Here is a 19,973-nt window from a genome sequence, read left to right as displayed (position 1 = left end):
TTAATGAGGCAGCTTCATGTGCTGATGCATGTGAAAGGGGGCGCTCCCTTCAAATTGCTTTCCTTTATTGCCTCCCCCACCCGCACCCCCCTCGTCCTCCCTCACCAGAAATCATATTAGCCAAACCAATCTCATTTACAAAATGCCATTTGTTAATTTAGCCCCCTCGCTCGTTGGTTACAGCTCGGGTTTGTGTGTCAAGTTGCACATGAGTGTGAGAGAAATACAGCGAGTATGGAGCATGAGAAAGAAAGAAAGAAAGAGAGAAAGAAATGAAATTAATCAATCAATCAATATTGATCAATCCATCAAATGACAATCAGTTTTTCTTATTTGAATGCATGAAACAATCATTGTTCAATAAACTGAGCACTAGTGCAAGCACAAAAAACTTTTCACCACTAATTTGCAAAAGAGCAGAAAAGGGAGAGTGAGAATCAGCTGCCGTGCATCATCATGGGGTCCGAAAGCATTCCAACCCTCAAATTGGAATTTGATGTTTGAGCAATGCATCATAAAGTATACTCTAAGGGTTTAGTCGCCATTAGACAATTGTCGTTACCCCTGTAGTCCACTGTCAGTGCTGAATCTGCTTGTGAGTCTGTAGTTATTACCGTGCCGTGGCTACGGTGACAACTGGGAAACAGGAGGGCAGACGGCAATCAGTCATCTCCTCCTAGTTATTGTCTGCATCTTCCACACCAGCGGCCTTTATCTTTGCTCGTCAGGAGCAGCGACCAACACGAGGCCAGTTATTACTGCCCCTGCGGCCGGGATAAGATCAAAGAAGACCAGTTGAACATGGAAGATGAAATGACTGTGCTCTTCTAAGGACTGCTGCATGGTTTGTCATGTCATTATCCCCCCCCGTTAATGCTCAGTTTTTTTTTTTTTTCTTCATCTTCTTCAAGTCTTTCGCAGTCTCAGAACGAGGACAGTCTCCAATTATTTTGATGTGGGGAGAAATTACCCAGCATTCACGCTTTACTGAATAGAAATGTTTCTTTCTCCTCACCTTTTTTGTGCTCTAGGTGTTTTACTTTAGATCTGCGTTTTCTTGCCACCCCCCCCCCCCCCGCCCCCCCTCCCCCCACATAAAATATTCTGCCCCATTTGTACGAATGGTTTGAACGAGAGCGATTTGTCATGTTGGAAAAGGAAGTGGTGAAAGCAGCTCATGTGCTTCATGGTAATTTCATCTGACAGAGGAGAGGGAGAGCAACAGTGTAGTCAGTCTACTCTGACTTCAGGAGGAGGAGGAAGAGGTCATGGTTCTGCAGCACCTGTACAGCCACCCACAGACTGTGACCATGAGTGATGGAAGTGATACAAGGACGAAAAGGGTGGGGCGGGGGCAGAGGTGGCATGGAGGCAGGAGTGATTAGAGTCCTTTAAAACCCCAGGTGTGGGGGAAGATGACTAAAACCTGTCTGAAATGGAGCTTGCTGCCTTTTGTGTTGCTTCTAATGTTGGGATATTACACGATGTACAAAAAGACATGTTATGTAAGGCTACCCCTTCATCCGATATGTACACTCACTGTGATAACCAAACTTTCACAGAGGTTAATTTGAGCTCGCTACTCCCTGACTCTGATTGTTTCAGCTCAGCCAACATGCCATCTGTTGTGCTGATGCTATGTTTCATCACTGCTAATGAAATAATTTGGCTTGTACCTGCCAGACTCACTTTCCTGAAGCAAAATTTTGAAAACATTTTAATCTTCTTCACTTGATTATTATATATGTACCGTTCAAAATGGATAAGATCCAGTAGAAAAAATTTCTTTCGTCAACCAGGAAAAGTCTAGTTTTCTCAAGACTTAGCAACTACTAACTCTTTTTATCTGCTGTTTTTGCTCCAGTTTTGTGCTTCTACATTATTAAAGCACGTTTTTGATGAATCTGTTAGTATCGTCCAATGTGATGTTTTGTTCAGCACCTAGTTGAGTGTCTGTGAGTGTGAGAGGGAGACCATGAGTGTTTGTTTTGTGACCTCTGCGAGACACAATTAAAGCACCGTCTCATTTAATTCCTTTCTTTTGACATGTTTTGTGTGCGTCAGAGAAGAAGAAAGACGAGTAAAAGAGGCCACGTGTGTTATTGAGGCTCTAAAACTAAATTTGTGAGCTATTCTGGCAACACTCCAAGTATCATCTGATTTAATTTTAGTTCTTCTTTCTAACCTGTGCACATGTGCGCGTGTGTGTGTGTGTTTCAGGGTCAAGCTGAAGGATGGCGTGGCGTTCCTTGGAGCCAGAGCCAGTAACCCTGTTGTGTGGACGGTGAGCCAGGATGTCAGAAGTGAAGGTCACAGAATTGTCACCCTCCACTGTCGGAAGAAGGAGAACAGTTTTAGTCAAAGGTACGTCTGACTCCCTCCTTCTGGGGAATTAATCAGCGTTGGAATGAAATATGAAGTGAGCACCCTGCTGAACAACCAGAAAGCAAAGGCACACTTGTTCATTTCTTGGGCAGCTGTCAGTGGAGAGTGATTGCAAAGAGTGAGGATGAAAGAGGACATGACTCAGCATCTGATCCACTCACTCCCTGGCACTGCCATTCACACAAGTCTTCAGTCAATACAAAGTGCAGTCAATAAAATGTATTGTTCAAGGAACAAAGTGTTGCCGTTTTGCTTGCATAAGTCTGGTAATAGTCTATATTTTTCTTACTGCCACCAAATAAGAGGCCTGATACAGCTTATTCTTTTGTGCTGTAAAGTAGCGCTGTTGCCTTAAAACACATCATGGAGTCACACTGGTGCACTGGGTGACCTGCTCTTTCATTGCATTGAACATGAGCATACAGTACACCACATTCACCTTGCTGCTGTTGCAAATGCATGCCTGAAAAGAGTCCAACAAAAGCACTATTCCCTCCTGTTTGAGTCATGTTTGATCAAAACTAAGTCCAGCTGTTTTAGAAAAAATTATTTCAACTTTTTCTAAAAGCGGGGGAAAAAGACATGTTCCGTGACAAAACAGCAGTACTATAAAACCTCATCCGTGTTACATCAGATCTGATTGAAATTGTTGCTGTAATGTAAAATAAGCAGAACTCAAAGTAACTTTTCCTAACTGTAATCATGCCCCAATCATCTTAAATTACTAATTTTAAGTTACCTACCAACCAGACAACTGACCAGCGAAAGTGCAAAGAAGAGTCTGAAATGTCACCAGTGGTAGTTCTTTTAGGAGAGCGGCAGTCAGATAAAATGTGTTCCCGCAAATAGCAAGCTCTCAGGTCTTAAATTACCTGACTGGTGGTTATGCATGTTTTATCCTATTAAGTACAAGTCATGTATACTTAGCTGCAGAACATTTTTCAAAGCGCACCATATCTTTTAAGACTGATTCCCTACCTTCTACACAACCATTAATTTCACTTCATTTCAGTGCAGCAAGAAAATCAACCAGCAGACACTTGACACTTCCCTGAGATGGGTGATCCATCACAGTGCATACCGCAGTGGGGTTTTATCATCATGTGATAACGCAGTTGGGAACCTTTTTTCTAAACTGGTGATGTATTTAAAGATGCTTCAACATCCGAGCACTCAGAGTTGTTACACTAATGATCTGTGTCCATGTTGAGAAAAATCAAATCCAAAGACAAGAAAAGTTGATATGGATATTATGAAAAGAATATGATCATGAACATGAACATGAGTCTGGTTGTTTGTTACATCAAAGAGGCTGCTATTCAATAGCTGACACTCAAAACTGTGTTGACAGTGAGGCTTTGAATGTAGCAACAGGAATCTGAAAACAGTCCAATCCCGTAACTCCATTTCTGCATAAAAGTTGACATAAAAATTGAGACAATTTTTTACTATGAACCATTAAACATCTAAAGCAAGTTGTTTTTCATACCAGACAGAAATGAAATATCTACAAAAAAAAAAAAAAAAAGGCAAGAAATCCATCTAAAGCCTGGGGTGCAGTACGATTTGAAAATGGTTGGCAGTAATGTGAGGCACAGAGTATACCTAATATGCACTGTAGTTTATGGGCTAAAATAGCAAAGCCAGCTAGTCATCCTTTGAGTGGGACTTAGGGAAGGAAGCATAGTGTTATGTATTAAAAGTTTGAGACACTTACATAAAACCATTATGTGTATAATTTGATCATTTCCAGCTCTGGTGTTGTTGAATCAGAAATTTAAAAAGCTCAATGTTGTCAGAGCCTGAGAAAATCTGCAACTACCTAATAATGACAAAGGAATTTAAAGCGTGTACAGTGTGTGTGCTCATGTGTGCATGATTGCTGCTTACATGACAGTGTGTCAGTTAATGAATAATAACTGTGTGTGTGTGTTGTGTGTGTGTGTGTGTGTATGTACAGTATTTGACATTCAACTCAACAGCTAAACGGTTTCAGGCGAAGACAAAGTAGCCGCACACAGGAAGTGACACACCCTGGCTGGGCTGTTATTTCCTACCGGGTGTCAAGGTGACGACAGTGATGAATGACGAGTCATCTATCATTTACATGCATCTCTTTCACAGCCCCGCTGAGGAGAGAAGACTCTGAATTATACAGGGCCACTCAAATCAAGGTCATACATGTTGAATCTGGTATTATACTCCGCAGATCTGCGTTCGACAAAAGACCACCTTGAAGTATTGAAATGATAATGCAACACCTGCCGTGACCCTGTGTTTTGAGGTTTCTTGAGCTCTCATCGGTTTCTGCTTTTGATTTACGAACCAGAACAAAAGGAGCTTTCCTGACTCTTACTCGTCCAGTAAAACTGTTTGTTGAATCAGTTGCTTGAGAGGAATAAGCCGTTGCAGTTGCAAAATCCATCTTCACTTATGAGACCAAAACAAAGAGTTGGGCGAGGAGCCCAGTCTCATCATCTATGGCTCTCTAACTGGTCTGGCCGGTGGGCTCTGTCGATTCTCTACAGATATTTTCCAGTGAATGTACAATAGAAAAGAATGAATAATGTAAAATATGGGCTTACTTGTCCTGAATTTTGTCTCAAGGCCTTGAAAGTAATTTCCCAAATTATTTTAATCTTTTATCACCATGGTACCTGCAAGGATTTCCTTTTTGACATACTTTCTTCTACTCACCAGTAATAGATCCATACTTGGGGAGTCGTTTTATTCAGCTGCTGTCCCGTGGGTACATTTTCCATCAGTCAGGTTAAGTACTAAAAGATCTTCATTAGCCAGAATTTGAATGGGGGTAATGGAAATATGTGGAGATGGAAGCCAAGGAGTTAGAAAAGATAGGTGCCCTAAAACATTAAATGTCTCCAAATGTCAACTGAAGTTCACTTTACCATCCATTAAACCAGCATCACTGCCAGGACCTGAAAGACAAACAGCAGGAGCTGAACGTGTCTCCTCTGGATCGTGGTAGAAAGATTTTACAGCCAAAGGTGTAACCGGCAGGTGGTGGACGCACTCAGACACGCTTGATGACTAAACTTCCAGCCGCCAATAAGGGGAGGGGAGTATCAACCATGGACACACACACACTTAACAGTGACAGTTGTTTGTATGAAAACTGCACAAACACACAGATATATGTATACACAGATGTGTTAGCTACATGTTTTTGACCATGTGCTTGGAAGAAACTAGCAGCTGAGAGTTGATGTGTGCATAGAGTGGCAGTACAGAAGAGGAAAAGAGGTGAAACCAAGTCAAAGAGGACAAGAAGCATGTGAAATGAAATTCATTTGACTGTCTTTTGTACAGTATATGAACAATCCATACATGCTGGGTGTGCAGATAGTTAGAGTCATAACCATAGTGTAATAAGTCAAGTGCATGCTGCTTCAACAAGAAGGCTGGGATGTTCTGTTGCATTTACATTCTTTTTTTGTTTTTGCTACAAAGCAAATTGTGCAGATCAGCAGATTGTTGTTTTTATGCAACCAGAATATCTTAATGGTTTAAAGTGGCTTTCAAGCCAATCTGTGGCAGGTTCATTGGGACCTTTTTCTATTTGTATTCAAGAACAAGAACTGTGCAATTTTGGCTGTAAATCTTTTTTCAAAGACTCTTCTTCGAGCCCTCGCCCTCATGTGAGAGTACTGGACTTCAGTTAGAATCAAAGAAGCATAAATCTTAATGTTGCTCATTAATCTGTAGATGTAACATCAGCAAATCTTCAAGATTATCATGTTGAATTTGTCTCCTTACATTACTCTGTTTAAGGTTGAGCTTATTTGGCTGACTCTTAAACATTTACAGCTAATTTTCAATTTATTTATTTATTTATTTATTTATTTTTTAAATTGAGGACATGTGGATGCAGAAAGCAACGATTGCAGAGTGGGAACTCAATGACATAGTGAGGTAGACCTGACCCTAACTTTACTGAAAATATCTCATCAAAACAGCTGCACACCTCTGTCTTTCAGTGTTATAACAGCAGAAAATAACTCCAAATAAAAGCTATTTGGCAGCATGTTTGGTGCACTAAGCGGCCATGACACACCACAGCCCCACTCTAAACAGATGGCATGTCTTCTCTTCCGAACAATAAACCGAGCACAGTTTTAGAAAACATCAAAGAAGACAACACGTACTCTAGTTATGCCTCTTATCAAAAGTCCATGTTGAGCAGATTTAGCCTCGGATAGGTTACTGTGTATACGTCTGTGCAAGTCTCCGGGCTGTAATAAAGCTGACTGATGCGAGATCAAAGTGGTATAATGGTCATCGAGACAATTCTGTCTGCTCTGTTACGAAGATGTATTAGGACACTTCAATGCTAAGAGCTGTCCTTCACCAGCCAGCCCTCACAGCTCTCTGATACCATGGAAGGAGAGACTTCTTTTCTTTACCATCAAGCTAATTCATATTCTTTTTTCGCCGCAAGTGCTATTCAACTCAAAATCCCCATCAGCTGTTGGCTTAATTAAGCATGGGAATGCAACACACACACACTTGGGAATCACACACACATTCACTCTGTGTCTGCACATGTTGATGTGAGTGCAGTGGGTGGGCCCTCCATGTAAATGGAGTTGTTGCTAAAGGATAATCACATTGCAAAATCAAAAAGAAAGTCATCAGCCATGCATGTCAGGTACTCGAGCTGCTTCTGGCTCCTTTATTTCTCTTTTTAATGGAAGCTAACACAATTTGGAGTTCCTGTTTGATTGAGGGGAAGAGTTGAGAAAAGAAAGCAAATGAAGGTTTTGTTACAGCAGCGGCGGCTCTGTGGCCCTGCACTCAGCGTGTCAACCAGTAGCTTGTCCAAATTGCAATGGGAGTTCGATTTGCAACCGCAGGATGTGAGGCACGGCATCTAACAACTAATTAAAGTAAACAGAATTTAATGGCCAACATTTCTTAATCTGCTCTCACTCTCTCAAATTAACACGTGCACAGGGAGACGTGCAGTAAAGCTTTTGACGAACACAAGCCTTTTTTCACTCTCCAACATTATTGGTTTTATCTATTTTCTTAAATGATACCTTTTGGGTTTTGAATCTGTTCGAATTAATCGGCTGGATATTTTCTCAAACATTAGATTTATCCATAATAATATTCTGATTTCATTCATTGATGGTCATTAGTACTTCACAATCATCAGTCCAAACTTAAAGATATTCAGTTCACTATCATAAATAACAAAGAAAAGCATTTCAGGATTTTTTTTTCCTTTAAAATGACTGAAACATTGAAAATACAATAGTTTCCAACTCATGTTTTACTGATTGATTAATCCACAAATTGACTAACCGCTACAGCTCTAATATGAATGAATAAATGACCTTTGTGACTGTGAGGAACACTCACCCATGCTTCTCTCTTGTGAGCTCCCTACTTTTCCTCATCAATTTCATCATTTATTAGACAGGCAGCAGAATTCTATATTCAATATTATGAAAGCAGCCAAGCATAATAAAAAAATTACAAGACGCATAGGTTATGAGTGTCACGTACGCCCCCCTCTTTGCTTGCATGCTGAATTTTCTGCTGGATAATCAAACTGTAAGCTGCTGGCAAGAATGAAAGTTTAAAGTTTAGTGAGGGGGACTGATGGCGTGATGATGGCCTCATAGAAAAAGGTAAAAAAAAAAAAAAAAAAAAATCTCAGCACGTTAAGTTTGCTCATTCACAGCAGTTCATGGTTTGTTAAAATTATTTTATTTCCTGTGATGATTTTATTGCAGTAATCTTATTCTGAGCAAGACTTTGTTTAATTAACCCTGTGCTCGTGTAGCCTCTCCGCTAATGTGGCATCCTTTGATTGTGACTTGTGCCATGTTGAAAGTGTAACAAACACACCATGGACTAGTATTACCTTGACTTTTGCAGAAAAGATGCTTCATCAGACACGAGATGGAAAACTTCCATCACATTTAATTACCTGCAGGTCTGAAAAATGCTATACTGTATATATACTTTGAAATGTTCAATATGTGTTTTTCTTTCGGTAAATATGAAATGAGTGCCATCTTTGTGCTGTCTGACGCACTGGCACACCCAGACAAACAAACTAGTGAACAAATAACCCCCCCACCCCCAAGCATTTTTTCACCTTCAAAGTCTATGGGATCATGAAACATGCCACCACAATCAATTTGTCTGCTGTTGCTAGAGAGGGCTCCCGCTGTGAGCAAGTGGGAGTCAGGCTTACTCCACAAGACTGACAAGACAGCCTTCCAACAACTACACAATGATGCAAGCCATGAGGAGCAAAGTTCTCAGGGCTGCTTATCTAAAAACAACACCACCACAGAGTTGCATCTGAGTGACAACACAGCACAACAACAGATAACTGGCATTACATTTGAGCCAACAATATATGCTTTCCAGTACGTGTTTCATCATGTTTCCACTTATTGCAGCTGTCGTGAAATTTATTTTAGGGCTAGGATTTGAAAAAAATAAATAAATCTCACAGAGAAGTTACATGAAGAGTCTGAGACTTCTGCTGTGCCTTTGATGAGGAAAGTCTGCTCAGTGTGCAAGCCCTGGTGTGAAAATAGGTTAAAGATTCAAATTGTTTTCCAGCAGTAGGTGAAATCATGTTTTAAGCATCAGTGAAATCGAGGCTTGTCATTCTGCGTTTGCCCCAGCCATCTGCTGAGGGAGGTGACATGAGCCTCTCTGAGGGTCTTTCTGTGAAACAGAGGAAGCACGCATCAATGAGGGGAATGGAAACCCCACACTTGTTTTAGACTGGGATGATTAGCATACTCTGCAGTGTGCCCGGGAAAGAAGAAAGACGCAATTCCCATATAAATAGTCCATAAAGATTCTAGTTAGATAAGATTGCCTCTGCTAAGCATTGTTATATCGCCATGCAACATTTCCTTCAAGTGTACCATACATCCTTTTTTATTGTTATGTGAAATTACCTGCTGAGGTGTGTAAATAGTTGTGTTCCTTGGGGTCTGGTCCATAACGCAAGACTATCATTTATCAACTTTCAGCTGAAACACATAGTGATGATAGGATCTCGTCGTGTTGCTGCTGTCCAAATCAATGATTCTGAACAGGCTGGAATTAAAAAAGATATTGAACAGTTTTTCTTTTCAGGAATGGCAACGTTAGGCCTGTCAGTTGGTCAGTTGTTGTCATATTTCAACAATTATTGGGTGGACATTAATGCTCCCCAGACGAATGAAGCCCAATTACTTTTGCGATCCCTTGACTTTTCAGCTTGAGCGGTGGACAGTTTTGGTTTTGAATGACTGATTCAAGATATATCACACATTCTGATAAATAATGTTGTATTTGCATCTATAGTACAAAGAGCACTGTGGTTTACAATCTTCTTTTTGACGAATGTTCAATTCAGGTCTTTTTAGGACAATATTAACTGCAAATAAAAAGATCAAGATAATTAATTTCTTTAACATGACTGCTGAATTGTTTCCCCTTGTTAGGCGACCTTTAGTGGTTGTAGTAATTACAATAGAGGGAAAGTACAGAGTTCGGTCATGTAGTTTAAAGAGCAACAAAGTCTGTATCAGGAGGAGGTTTGAGGTCGGTTAGCAGCTCAACAAAACACAGGACTTTGACACATTGTTCGTTTCCCATTTGAAAGCAATACTCATTTCTTTTATCCATGATCGTTCCACAAGCTTAACAGCGTGTTTATTATTGTAACCAAGATGACGAAGGTCCTCTAACCTTAAGAGATGACTTATTTTAACCCAAATCATGAACCTTAAACCTAAGCAAGACTGTTTTGTGCCTAAACCGAACCAAACTGAGACTGTTCCATGAGCTTTACAGCAGTATACTATTGTACTATTGTTGATGAAGGTCTCGTACGTCTGCCAATCACAGGGGCGCTATATCCTATGGGTCATATCAGATGCTAGGGACAAATAACCTATATGGTCTTTCAGGTTGGAGGACTTGTTTTTTTTAAACCTGAAAAGCAAAGCTGGCATTACATTTTTCAGCCCTCAGTAATGTCTGCAGGAATTCCTTTCAGGCTGCAAACAGCCCCAACAACCTTCACCAATGAGCTATGTTGCCTATAGACATAACACCCTGACCGTACCACCCACTGCTGCTGCTTGTAGGGATCATTGCCCACAGCACAAGGTAATAACTGAAGTCAGCTAAGGGTATCAACATTTTTAGATCTTCTGATCTTTTTCAGATCTTCTCCCATCTGGAACTGTGGAAGCTGAACATGAAGAGAGTAATTTTCTTTCAGTAAGAAAATCAAGCTGAAGCATTACAACTCAAGGGAAAAACAGGATTGGTCCCTCTCATCCCCAGAGGAAATTATGCCCTTGCACATCCTCGAATGTCCATAAGAATTAATTAAGCCCATGGATGGTGAGGGAAGTGAGGTCAGAAGCAGACTCAATGGAAATGTTTCAAAGGGATACTTATCTACGATGGCACAGCGATCTCCTCATTAACAATATACTAACTGCTGAGAGCGTCAGAATGTTAAATTATGTTTACGATGCGCACAATCAAACATTCGACTGATGACCAGGGCAATCATTAGCTCCGGCACACTTTGTTGTCCTCCTTGTTCACACAAAGAATGAAGGCAAGTACACGAACAAACCTGCTCCTGTTGCAGCTGCTTGGCGGTAAAACCTAAACACATCAGGAGTGAAGCATCTGAACATCTAGTTCAGTTTGCATGTATTTGCTATATTGATATATATATATATTGATATCAGAAAAGATTTGTGTAAATGTAGCGATAATAATTTCAACCATATCAACCTCGGATAAAAGGCGGAAAAAGAAAAAACATCTTTTAATTCATCCAGCTGGGGTTTTGCAGCTAGAGCCTTTACCTGAACAACAATCTACAAATAGATGGAGGGGTGTTGGTCCCTTTGTTACATGCTGTGTTCAATCACAAATAGGTTACCTGGGGCCCCGGGAGTGTGAACATTCCACTCTGCGCCATATACGGAAGCTGTGCTGCATTCATGATCTCATTATGGATGTCTAAGTGGCTCTGAAACAGCATGTACATTTTAACCCAATTTGATTGATTGTTCTCTCGATATGGTAATAATAGCCTGAAGCCTTGTATGGGGTGCAGTCTTTTTCCTGCTCTCATCACTTCTTCGCCCCATCTCCATGACAGGTGCTCTCACTCTCTCCAACCCTCCATATGAAACGCAAGGCAGTTATTATGAGGCTTCTCTCATGGAAATCCTGTCATTGGAAAATAGTAGAAATTTGTCACTCACAGAGGCATTTGTTATTCCGAGCAATGGTGTCATCCTATAGTGGATATAATATTCCATATGTAGGCTGGGTGTGTGACTTGAGAATTTTTGTATTTGAATTTGCCTGCAGAGCTACAGTTTGGACATAATAGATAATGGTTTGTTCATTCAGTGGTGACATTTAACTACACCTCATGAACTGTGAAAGTCCATGCAAATGTCCATTGTTTGGGTTAGTGAATATGTGTCTATAAGTCAGCTTTGCTCCATGCTGGAGAGTCGTTAGGAAGCGGAGTAACTGACAGAACAATGATGAGTGAAAATTGAATGAGAAAGGAGTTCAATATTCATTCCTCTTCACTTCACGGGGGAGAGGTCAGAGGGCCTTGTGCTGTTCTTACTGATTGCGCCGAGCTTAGCTCACATAGGGAATGAACACATACAATCAATGGCCAGAGCACGGCCAGGCCAGTGGGACTGCATTTACAACCCAAGTTAAATCACAGGCCCCGTCAGTGCAATCTGATTCCAATGGAGGAACTCTCCATGCATCAGTGAGATGCATGGATGTTAATGACCCGACTGCTCCTGCTGCTGCTTCCGTGCATGTGTGCGCGTGTGTGTGTGTGTGTGCACCTATTCATGTGTATTTGATTAAGAGGGAAATTCAAGAATAGACTACCATTAGTTTGGGCCTTGAAGAGCGTGGCAGCTGTGATTAGTTCATGTTGTAATCGGCTTAATTAACACTGTTTCAAAACAATGCACTCTAGCAGACAAAATGAAGAGATTCAGACGGTATGTGGAGTTGGAAAGAAGAAAGAAAGAAAGATAAAATGCATTTATTTTTTGCAGGTGTGTGTGTGTGTCTATGAGAATGTATTTTCCCGTGTGTCCTTGAATGTGTGAATGGTCTTTTGAAAGTACAATGTTACAGATGATGGATAAGGGAGGCCAAGCAATTACCCTCCCAGGTGGTCTAATTTGTATGTTTGTGAACTACTGTTTTCTTCAATTGGCTTATCACAGGTGCGAGTAGCATACAATTTGCTATGAAAAATATTTGAATACATTCTGTAATACTTTAAAGCAATCATCTAGACATCTTATTTTACTGTGTTTACCCGTAGGGCCACTAATGCATTGGTGAAATGCTCTCTCCTCACCGCCTCCCTCGTATTAAAAAACATTTCTACAGCAGTCCAAGACAGGCAACTATGTGATCGTTAGATGGATCTGCAGTATTGATCGCCTGTAATTTAATTTGCATGAGTGGCATGTGGGTCCTATGTGTTGTTGGGGCTTCTCATGCTTTATTCAATCATAAAGCCTCCATAAAGGAAGCAGCCCCCTGGCTCTAATATGAGCAAAATAAAAACACAAGTCGTATTCATTCCCCCCAACCTGTCATCATTAATGGAAATCAAAATGCACATGATGCCACTCATGAAATATAATGAATGTAATCTCAGGAGAATGATTTATACCACTTCCTCTCCGTCTCAGAGATAGGCTCTGCCTTCTCCTCCATCTAACCTTCTCCCTTAACAACTGGAGACATGAATTAGATATTTACAGTGGATTCTATCATATCCTTGACCTGCGTGTTATAGATGAACCAGCATATCTGCCTGTGTGCAGTAAAACATCCTTGATTGAGCCCTCTGGGACTGTGAATCTGGCCTTGGCCCTGTGGCTAATCCAGGTAAAGCAGCCAAAGACGCTGATGCATGAAATCAGCTGGACAGCAACCAGGAGGTCAACTTCTTCTCTTATCTACTATGTCAGTCTGTTGTATTTTTTTTTTCCCTGTTGTGTTTTAGGGTTATATTCATAAGTGGTCTGCTGATGTTGTCAAGTAAGCAGTTAAACACGGACCAACAATCAGATAGGGAAGCCCTGCCATAATTGTGTGTGTGTGTCAAAGCAGTCCACACTCTCCCCATGTGATTTATACAGTAACGCTCGTTTTAAAAAAGGAGCTTTTCTTGTTTCTTTGAGTTTTTCATTTAAGAATCAAGCACATTAATACTTTTGAAGTAAAAGTAATGCGAAGTCTCCCGCCCTCCTAACAAAGCTCTGTAGTTAATCTGACTTTTATCAGCAACCAAAGCCAGCACTGGTGGGGAGTTGCCCACAGCCAAGCTGGAGATTGGCCACGAAGCCTGGTGGTGTTTGATAAGGCAGGTCTATTGGCCCTGGGACCCTGGGCTCAGACCCTCTGATCCACTTCATCTTCTAATAAATCATCCGCTGAATCCTTGGCCCCTGTTAATGCTTTAGAGCTCGCTTTGAGATGCACTTTATACTTGTGGTACTGCAAGAACTTGTTAAGGGATTTCCACACCAACAACTTAAACATACTGTATAGGGTGAGGTTAATATTAGGATCCGAGACAAACTGGGATATTTTTCAGAAATCAAACAGGTGTAAATGGAATCTGGCGGCAATGTCTCTAAAAATATTGTTTAGACTTCAGTATTGACTGTATGTCTGTGTGTGTGTGTGTGTGTGTGTGTGTGTGTGTGTGTGTTTGTGTTTGTGCTGGGTGAAAAGTGGAGATAAATCACAAGCCTACCATCTTAGAAAGTTGTTTGCTCAACTGTTGTCCTTAACACCAGATGGAGAGAACCGTAAGGGACGGCAAAATAAGGCTCTGTATGCCTCTCTGTCTCTCATCAAATCCCTCTCTCATCCCGAGGGGGAGGAGGAGAAGGCTCTGTGTACTTGACAGATTAATGAGTCGGGGGAGCAGAAGTAAGGCTCCAGGTTCAGCGACGGGGTCATGGTGGGGTCGGCTTTCTTATTAACCCTGTCCAGATACACTAATTTAATAAACTGAGGCAGGGAGAGGTTTGTTTGTTTGTTTGTTTGTGTTGGGGCGTGCACATGCATGTAGGTTTGTGTGAGAGAGAGAGAGAGAGAGAGAGAGAGAGAGAGAGAGAGAGAGATCAGAGGACAGAAATCATGCAGGTGTTACTGCTGGTAACAGTTATGTGAGTCATAGCTTTAATCAAGCAAAAAGATGTAAACAAGACTTCCAGCCACCAGCCTGCTGATTGTGTGGCCCGCTAGTTAGTGATGTTTTGGTTTTTTGGGTTTTTTTTTTTTTTTTTGGGGGGGGGGGGCACTTAAATTCAACCATTGTGGTGATACAAGTGAAACAAAGCAAAAAAAAAAGAACAACACTGCAGAATCAATCTCTGAGGAAAATAAGTGCTGCTGTTATATTGACTTACTCTGCCAGAAACGGTGAAACAAGTAAAACAAAGAGCGAGATAAAAAGAAAGTCTAACAATGACCCATTAGCTTCATAAAATAATCCACAATGCACTGGTACGAGTGCTGACAGCCCCTAACACTGAATGAAAGAGAGACAGAGACCTCATCCGAAGAGTTAGACAAACAGGAAAAAACTCAGCGGCACTGAGCACTACAGCGAGGGCACAGCAGAGTCCACCCTTTGTGATGTGAATAGCAAATCAAGCCAATCCTTCAATATAATTTTACTGAACTCTCAAAGACAAAGAGCTCTTTTTTTTTTTTTTTACATAACTCTCCTCGCGATGTGTCAGGGTCAGATTTTACTTGTTTTCACAGAAAATTACCCAAAGTCCTTTTTCCTTTTTTTTTTTTTTTAAAATCTCTTTTTACATGAGAAACTTTCTGTTACCTGCCGAATTTTACAGTAAAGGAGGTTTTTCTATGTCAAGGGCAGTAAGGCGAGACAACAAGCTTCTGGCAACAGAAATTTAAGAGAGAAAAAAAAATGAAAGGCAGATTATGCAGACAATTTGCATTGATGAAGCTAAAAGCAATAATGTATAAATTTATCATTGATTTTTTCTCTTCTTTTTTTTTTAAACCTTTCTTTATCCAGATTTGCAGAGCATTAGTGGTCTACACCACCATGTGAAAAAACAAAAACTAGCAATCAGGTAATTGTAAATTCTTATTAGGCAGGGTTAGTGCAGGTTAGAAAAAGCACACCAGTATCCGCGTGCAGTAAAAAAAACCTCACAGTCAGTATGCTACGATTTCCTCGGAGCACAAGTCCCTACAGCCACCTGATTTACATGATAGCCAGAGGGCTAATTACATTAGCATGTAACTAGCAGTGATTCATTAACATGCATCGTTGTGTTGTCGTATCTTACTTGTTCATAAATCCCCCCTCCCACACATCATGCTCTCCAGTGTGGTTGAATGTTAATTGTGATTAAGTATGTTGATTGTGACAAAGTATTTTCCTACGCAGACTGTAGGAAAATATGGACACAGCGTCTGTGACGTTGTGTTTGTGAAGGCATGTTCAGGGATCTGACTTTTCACAGCGTCTTGGCAGTTTGAAGGCAGGAGGTCGTAATTCAATCACTGCAAACAGGCCATACTCAAAACAAAAAAATAGCACCATTGTGAGCAACGATATTCAAAACTGCTGCCAAGATTTCACCACAACTTTAGCACAGTGAGGATCACACCCCGACGCCCACGGCTAGAGGCCACGAGAGGATCTGCATCTCATTGGTTCTAATATTCAGCCACGGTTTTTGCCACGTCAGGCTGAATTTGCCATATTCAGCCTGCTCCTCAATCAGTCTTTTTTTTTTTTTTTTCACCATTGCAGCCCCTAAGGAATTGGTTGGAAAATCCTGCATCGCTAATGCAGAATAAATGTGAAGTGGCAAGACCCCTCTACAAAAGCAAACACTGTAGATTTAAATTTAAAATGATCCAAAAAGCTTTCCAAAGCCAGAAGTTATAATGACTTGAAGGTGCGCACATATTCAATACGATCATTTTGCTTAGACTCTACAGATCAGCGCTGTAAAAGTTAACACCGCCAAAGGTATGAGCAGGGGTAAAATTACTTTTTTCATTTATTCAAATGTTCTGTTTGGCCTTCGCTGTGTAGACGTTATAACCAAACACATCAGCTGCCATTCCTTTTTGTGCAGAAGAAGAAAAGGCAAGTGAAATGGGGAAGGCAGCGGTGACTACATGGCAAATTTCCTCTGTTCCCACAACGTTATGGTGCGTTGAGAGATTATTGACTAAAAACAGGAAAGAAAAACATAAAAAAATAGAAGGATGGGGGGGTGAATTAAGGGAGGGGAGAAGTAAACCAAAAAAGAGATGAAAAGATGGAAGTATAAAAGAAAACCCCAGCAAGTGCGATCAAATACAGTAGATACCTCTCAGACCGCAACGCACAAAGCTTATAAGAATCATGCACATCATGAGATTTAACAGTAGCAGGCAGGAAATAATGGAAAGGACAACTTAATCTAATCCCTTGTCATCTGTGTGTATATGTGTGAGTAACAAGGAAAAGAAGAAGTGTCATTTCTGGTGGAGAGTTTAAACTCCAAGGGGAGATTAGCCAGTCACACTGAGTTGATCTTATTGTCCGGGATAAGAGGATGAGCATCATAGCCCTCTGGAGAATCTTCCTAACACTCCTACAGCTCACAGAAATCAATAAGGGAATAGGAGGTGGTGTTTATGCATCGACTGATTGTGTAGTATTGTATTCACTGTCTTAAGTATGGCTTGTAACCGCCAGCTGGTCCATGAAAGCAGTTTAGTGGCCAGCAGTTAAAAGGTGATGGCGGCTCCCGAGCGGACGCCGTGTGGTCTCCGTACGCCTCGTCTGTCAAGCAATTCACTCATTTGAGAAATGACATAGCCAGACGGAGTGGAAGAAAAACATTTCTTAAAATCTAATTTTGCCGAGACTTCACTCACCTCCACGCATTCTTTAATCTCTCAGTAAAGTGGGTCTGAATCTTGTTTTCAAAGGGTTTTAAGAGGCTGTATTTATTTCTGTTTTCTTTAAAAGCATCTTTCTCTGATACAAACTAGTTGTAGTAATCTCTACCTGCAATTTATAATCAGTGTCTTTTCAAATGTGTGTGCACCTTAGCAGCACATCAGTGAAACCATACAAGGGAAACTATTTTTTAAACCAGTGAAACTGTAAACATTTCCTCTCCACTGTTGCCAAGTACTTATTGTGGTTTCTTTACATAAAATTGTAAGGTCTGGAACTCACTCTGTAAAGTGCCTTGAGACTGACAGATAAAACTGAGTCGAATTGAATCCCTGATCCTAAGAAATCTTTTCATCTACTGCTAATAAGCAATGCTCCATGCATTTTGGAGAAAATGTAATTGCTGTGTGGATTACGTTCATTGGCGTTCATTAAGGAAGTGACGATCTACAGAGTACAGGCTGAATGGTTAAGCACAAAGCACAGAAGGTTTAGGCACATAAACACTTGGTTGTGGGTTAAGGTCCCATATTTTACACTTTTTATTTTAAGTGTTGTTGCCCAAGATATATTTGTGGTTGTAAGAACCAAAAAACATCTCAATGCAGTTTTACTTCTCTCTCAGGCTTCTCTCTAGAGCTTTGGTAACAACAGGTGTTTTCTGAGTGCCTGAATAAAAATATAGCAGATTTCAGGTAACCAAATCTTGTAAGGTTGGTGGTGGGTCCAGGTGGGCGGGGCCTGGGGCATGAGAGCGATGATTACTTTCACAGTATTAATATAGAACCTAGACCTGTTTTATAATCTATAAGACATGGATATCTCACTTAAGTCAATATGGTACCTTTAAAGAAAGATTGTGGTTTTGGGGAAATATCTGATTTAAATCAACATAGTGTTCACCACATAACCGTTACAAGACTGAGAGTTCACAGTCATGCTAACAACTGTGTGAGGCTGTAGTTGTACTTAAATACTAATATCAGTACGGTGACATGGTCACCTTGGCGATGCTAACATGATGTTCAGCAGGTGATATTTACCAGATTCTAGCGCAGCATAAAAATGTTATTCACGTTGACACTAGCAGATATATGAAAAGTATCGACAGTGAACATAATTCAAATACCTTCAATAAAAGCGTCTCCACTGCGTTTATGAAAAGTAAAAAAACAAAAAATGTAGACTTCATTACATTCAGTTATTTTTATAAGGCAGGATTGTTTGTGAAATGTGTCAGCGTTCGACGGGTAAACTTTTTACCCTTTATGTTTGAGTTTTACATTTTGATGAGATGGTTCCATTCCCTGATATGTGTGTGTGTGTGTGTGTGTGTGTTTTTTTTTTCTCTTTCAAAATCAATTTACATACATTTCCTGGCACCCTGTTGCTATGTGATAAGCAGGGTATTTCAGACACAGTATGTTGACGGAAAGAAATGGCAATTTTTTCACACTTCTTTTCAGAAAATTGTTGTTGTGACAGTGTGAGGAATTTAAATGACATAAAATTCTGACTGATGATGTTGGTCACATGGTTTAAAAAAAAAAAAAAAAAAGTGTTGCTGCTTTGACATCGCCTATCTGGTCATGATGTGACTTTGATTCAACTCGTAAAAGATGAGCTCACCATAGAGTCTTTGCACCGTGTTTATATCTCCAATTTCCCGGTAGATGTGAGATGTGTTTCCTCGGCTGCTTTTTCAGCTCTGATTGGCTTTCGCTACAATGTGGTACAGAGTGGCAACACTGCCTTTGGATTGGTTGATGCATGAAGCCACATCTGTTTCATGCAGGAAGCCTGAATCCTCTCATTTCACACACCGTTTGAGAGGAATATAGGAAAAATGTGGCACAGAGGAGAAAAAAAAAAAAAAAATAGAGAACAGACCAGCAGGCAGTTGAGAAAGGCAAGATGGGTTAAGAAAGGAGAGAGGAATGGTGAGGAGGAGAGAGGGGAGAGAACGGGACAGGGAAGAGGGAGAGGAGGAGAGGGGAAGAACAAGAGGTCAGGCGAGGAATGAGACAGCAAGAGAACAAAACAGAGGGGGGTTATTTCAGAAAAGATCGAAGGAGAGGCGGCCAAAAAAGGCAATTTGGGAGAAATGCAATATTTCTCCTTCAGTTTTCTCACCCTCTGCCCCCCAACCCTTTTGCACTCTGCAGGCCCACTGTGAAAGCAAACTAATCTGTACAGACAGGGACAGGCCTGGTGTCGAGGGTTTGATAGATCCTGGGGGAAATCTCCCGCATACATAAATTGGTTATTCTACGTTTCATCTGCCTCTTGACATGGTTTCATTTTATGATCTCTTTCATTATCTGTCTGTCATGTGTCAATGTTTATCGCTCCATAAACACATCCATCCCACACAGATGAAACGGGCATCGCCACCCCCACCCCCAGACAGCACAAGGTTAGGATTATAGTGTTTTATGAGCGGCGTACATTTATTACTATATGACCGATGAGGCTCAGTGAGCTGTCTTTGGGGAAGAATTTGGCATTTCAGCCATTTCACCATGAATAAATCGTGATCAATCGCACATGATGTTTG

At 40.8% G+C, this 19,973-nt stretch overlaps 1 protein-coding gene across 1 annotated transcript in view; it reads left to right on the top strand.

Moving 5' to 3' along the window:
- Positions 1-19,973, top strand: part of LOC111238960 (transmembrane protein 132C-like) — a 138,694-nt gene that overhangs the window by 74,284 nt on the left and 44,437 nt on the right. The window contains exon 3 of the mRNA XM_022768696.1: positions 2,221-2,364. Coding sequence (XP_022624417.1) covers positions 2,221-2,364 — 144 coding nt within the window. The remainder of the gene's footprint in view (positions 1-2,220; positions 2,365-19,973) is intronic.

Source organism: Seriola dumerili, unplaced genomic scaffold (genome assembly GCF_002260705.1).
Source record: "Seriola dumerili isolate Sdu_G_001 unplaced genomic scaffold, Sdu_1.0 BDQW01001815.1, whole genome shotgun sequence".
NCBI lineage: Eukaryota > Metazoa > Chordata > Actinopteri > Carangiformes > Carangidae > Seriola > Seriola dumerili.
The sequence above is the reverse complement of the archived record's forward strand: the minus strand, read 5'-3'. Positions and strand labels throughout refer to the sequence as shown.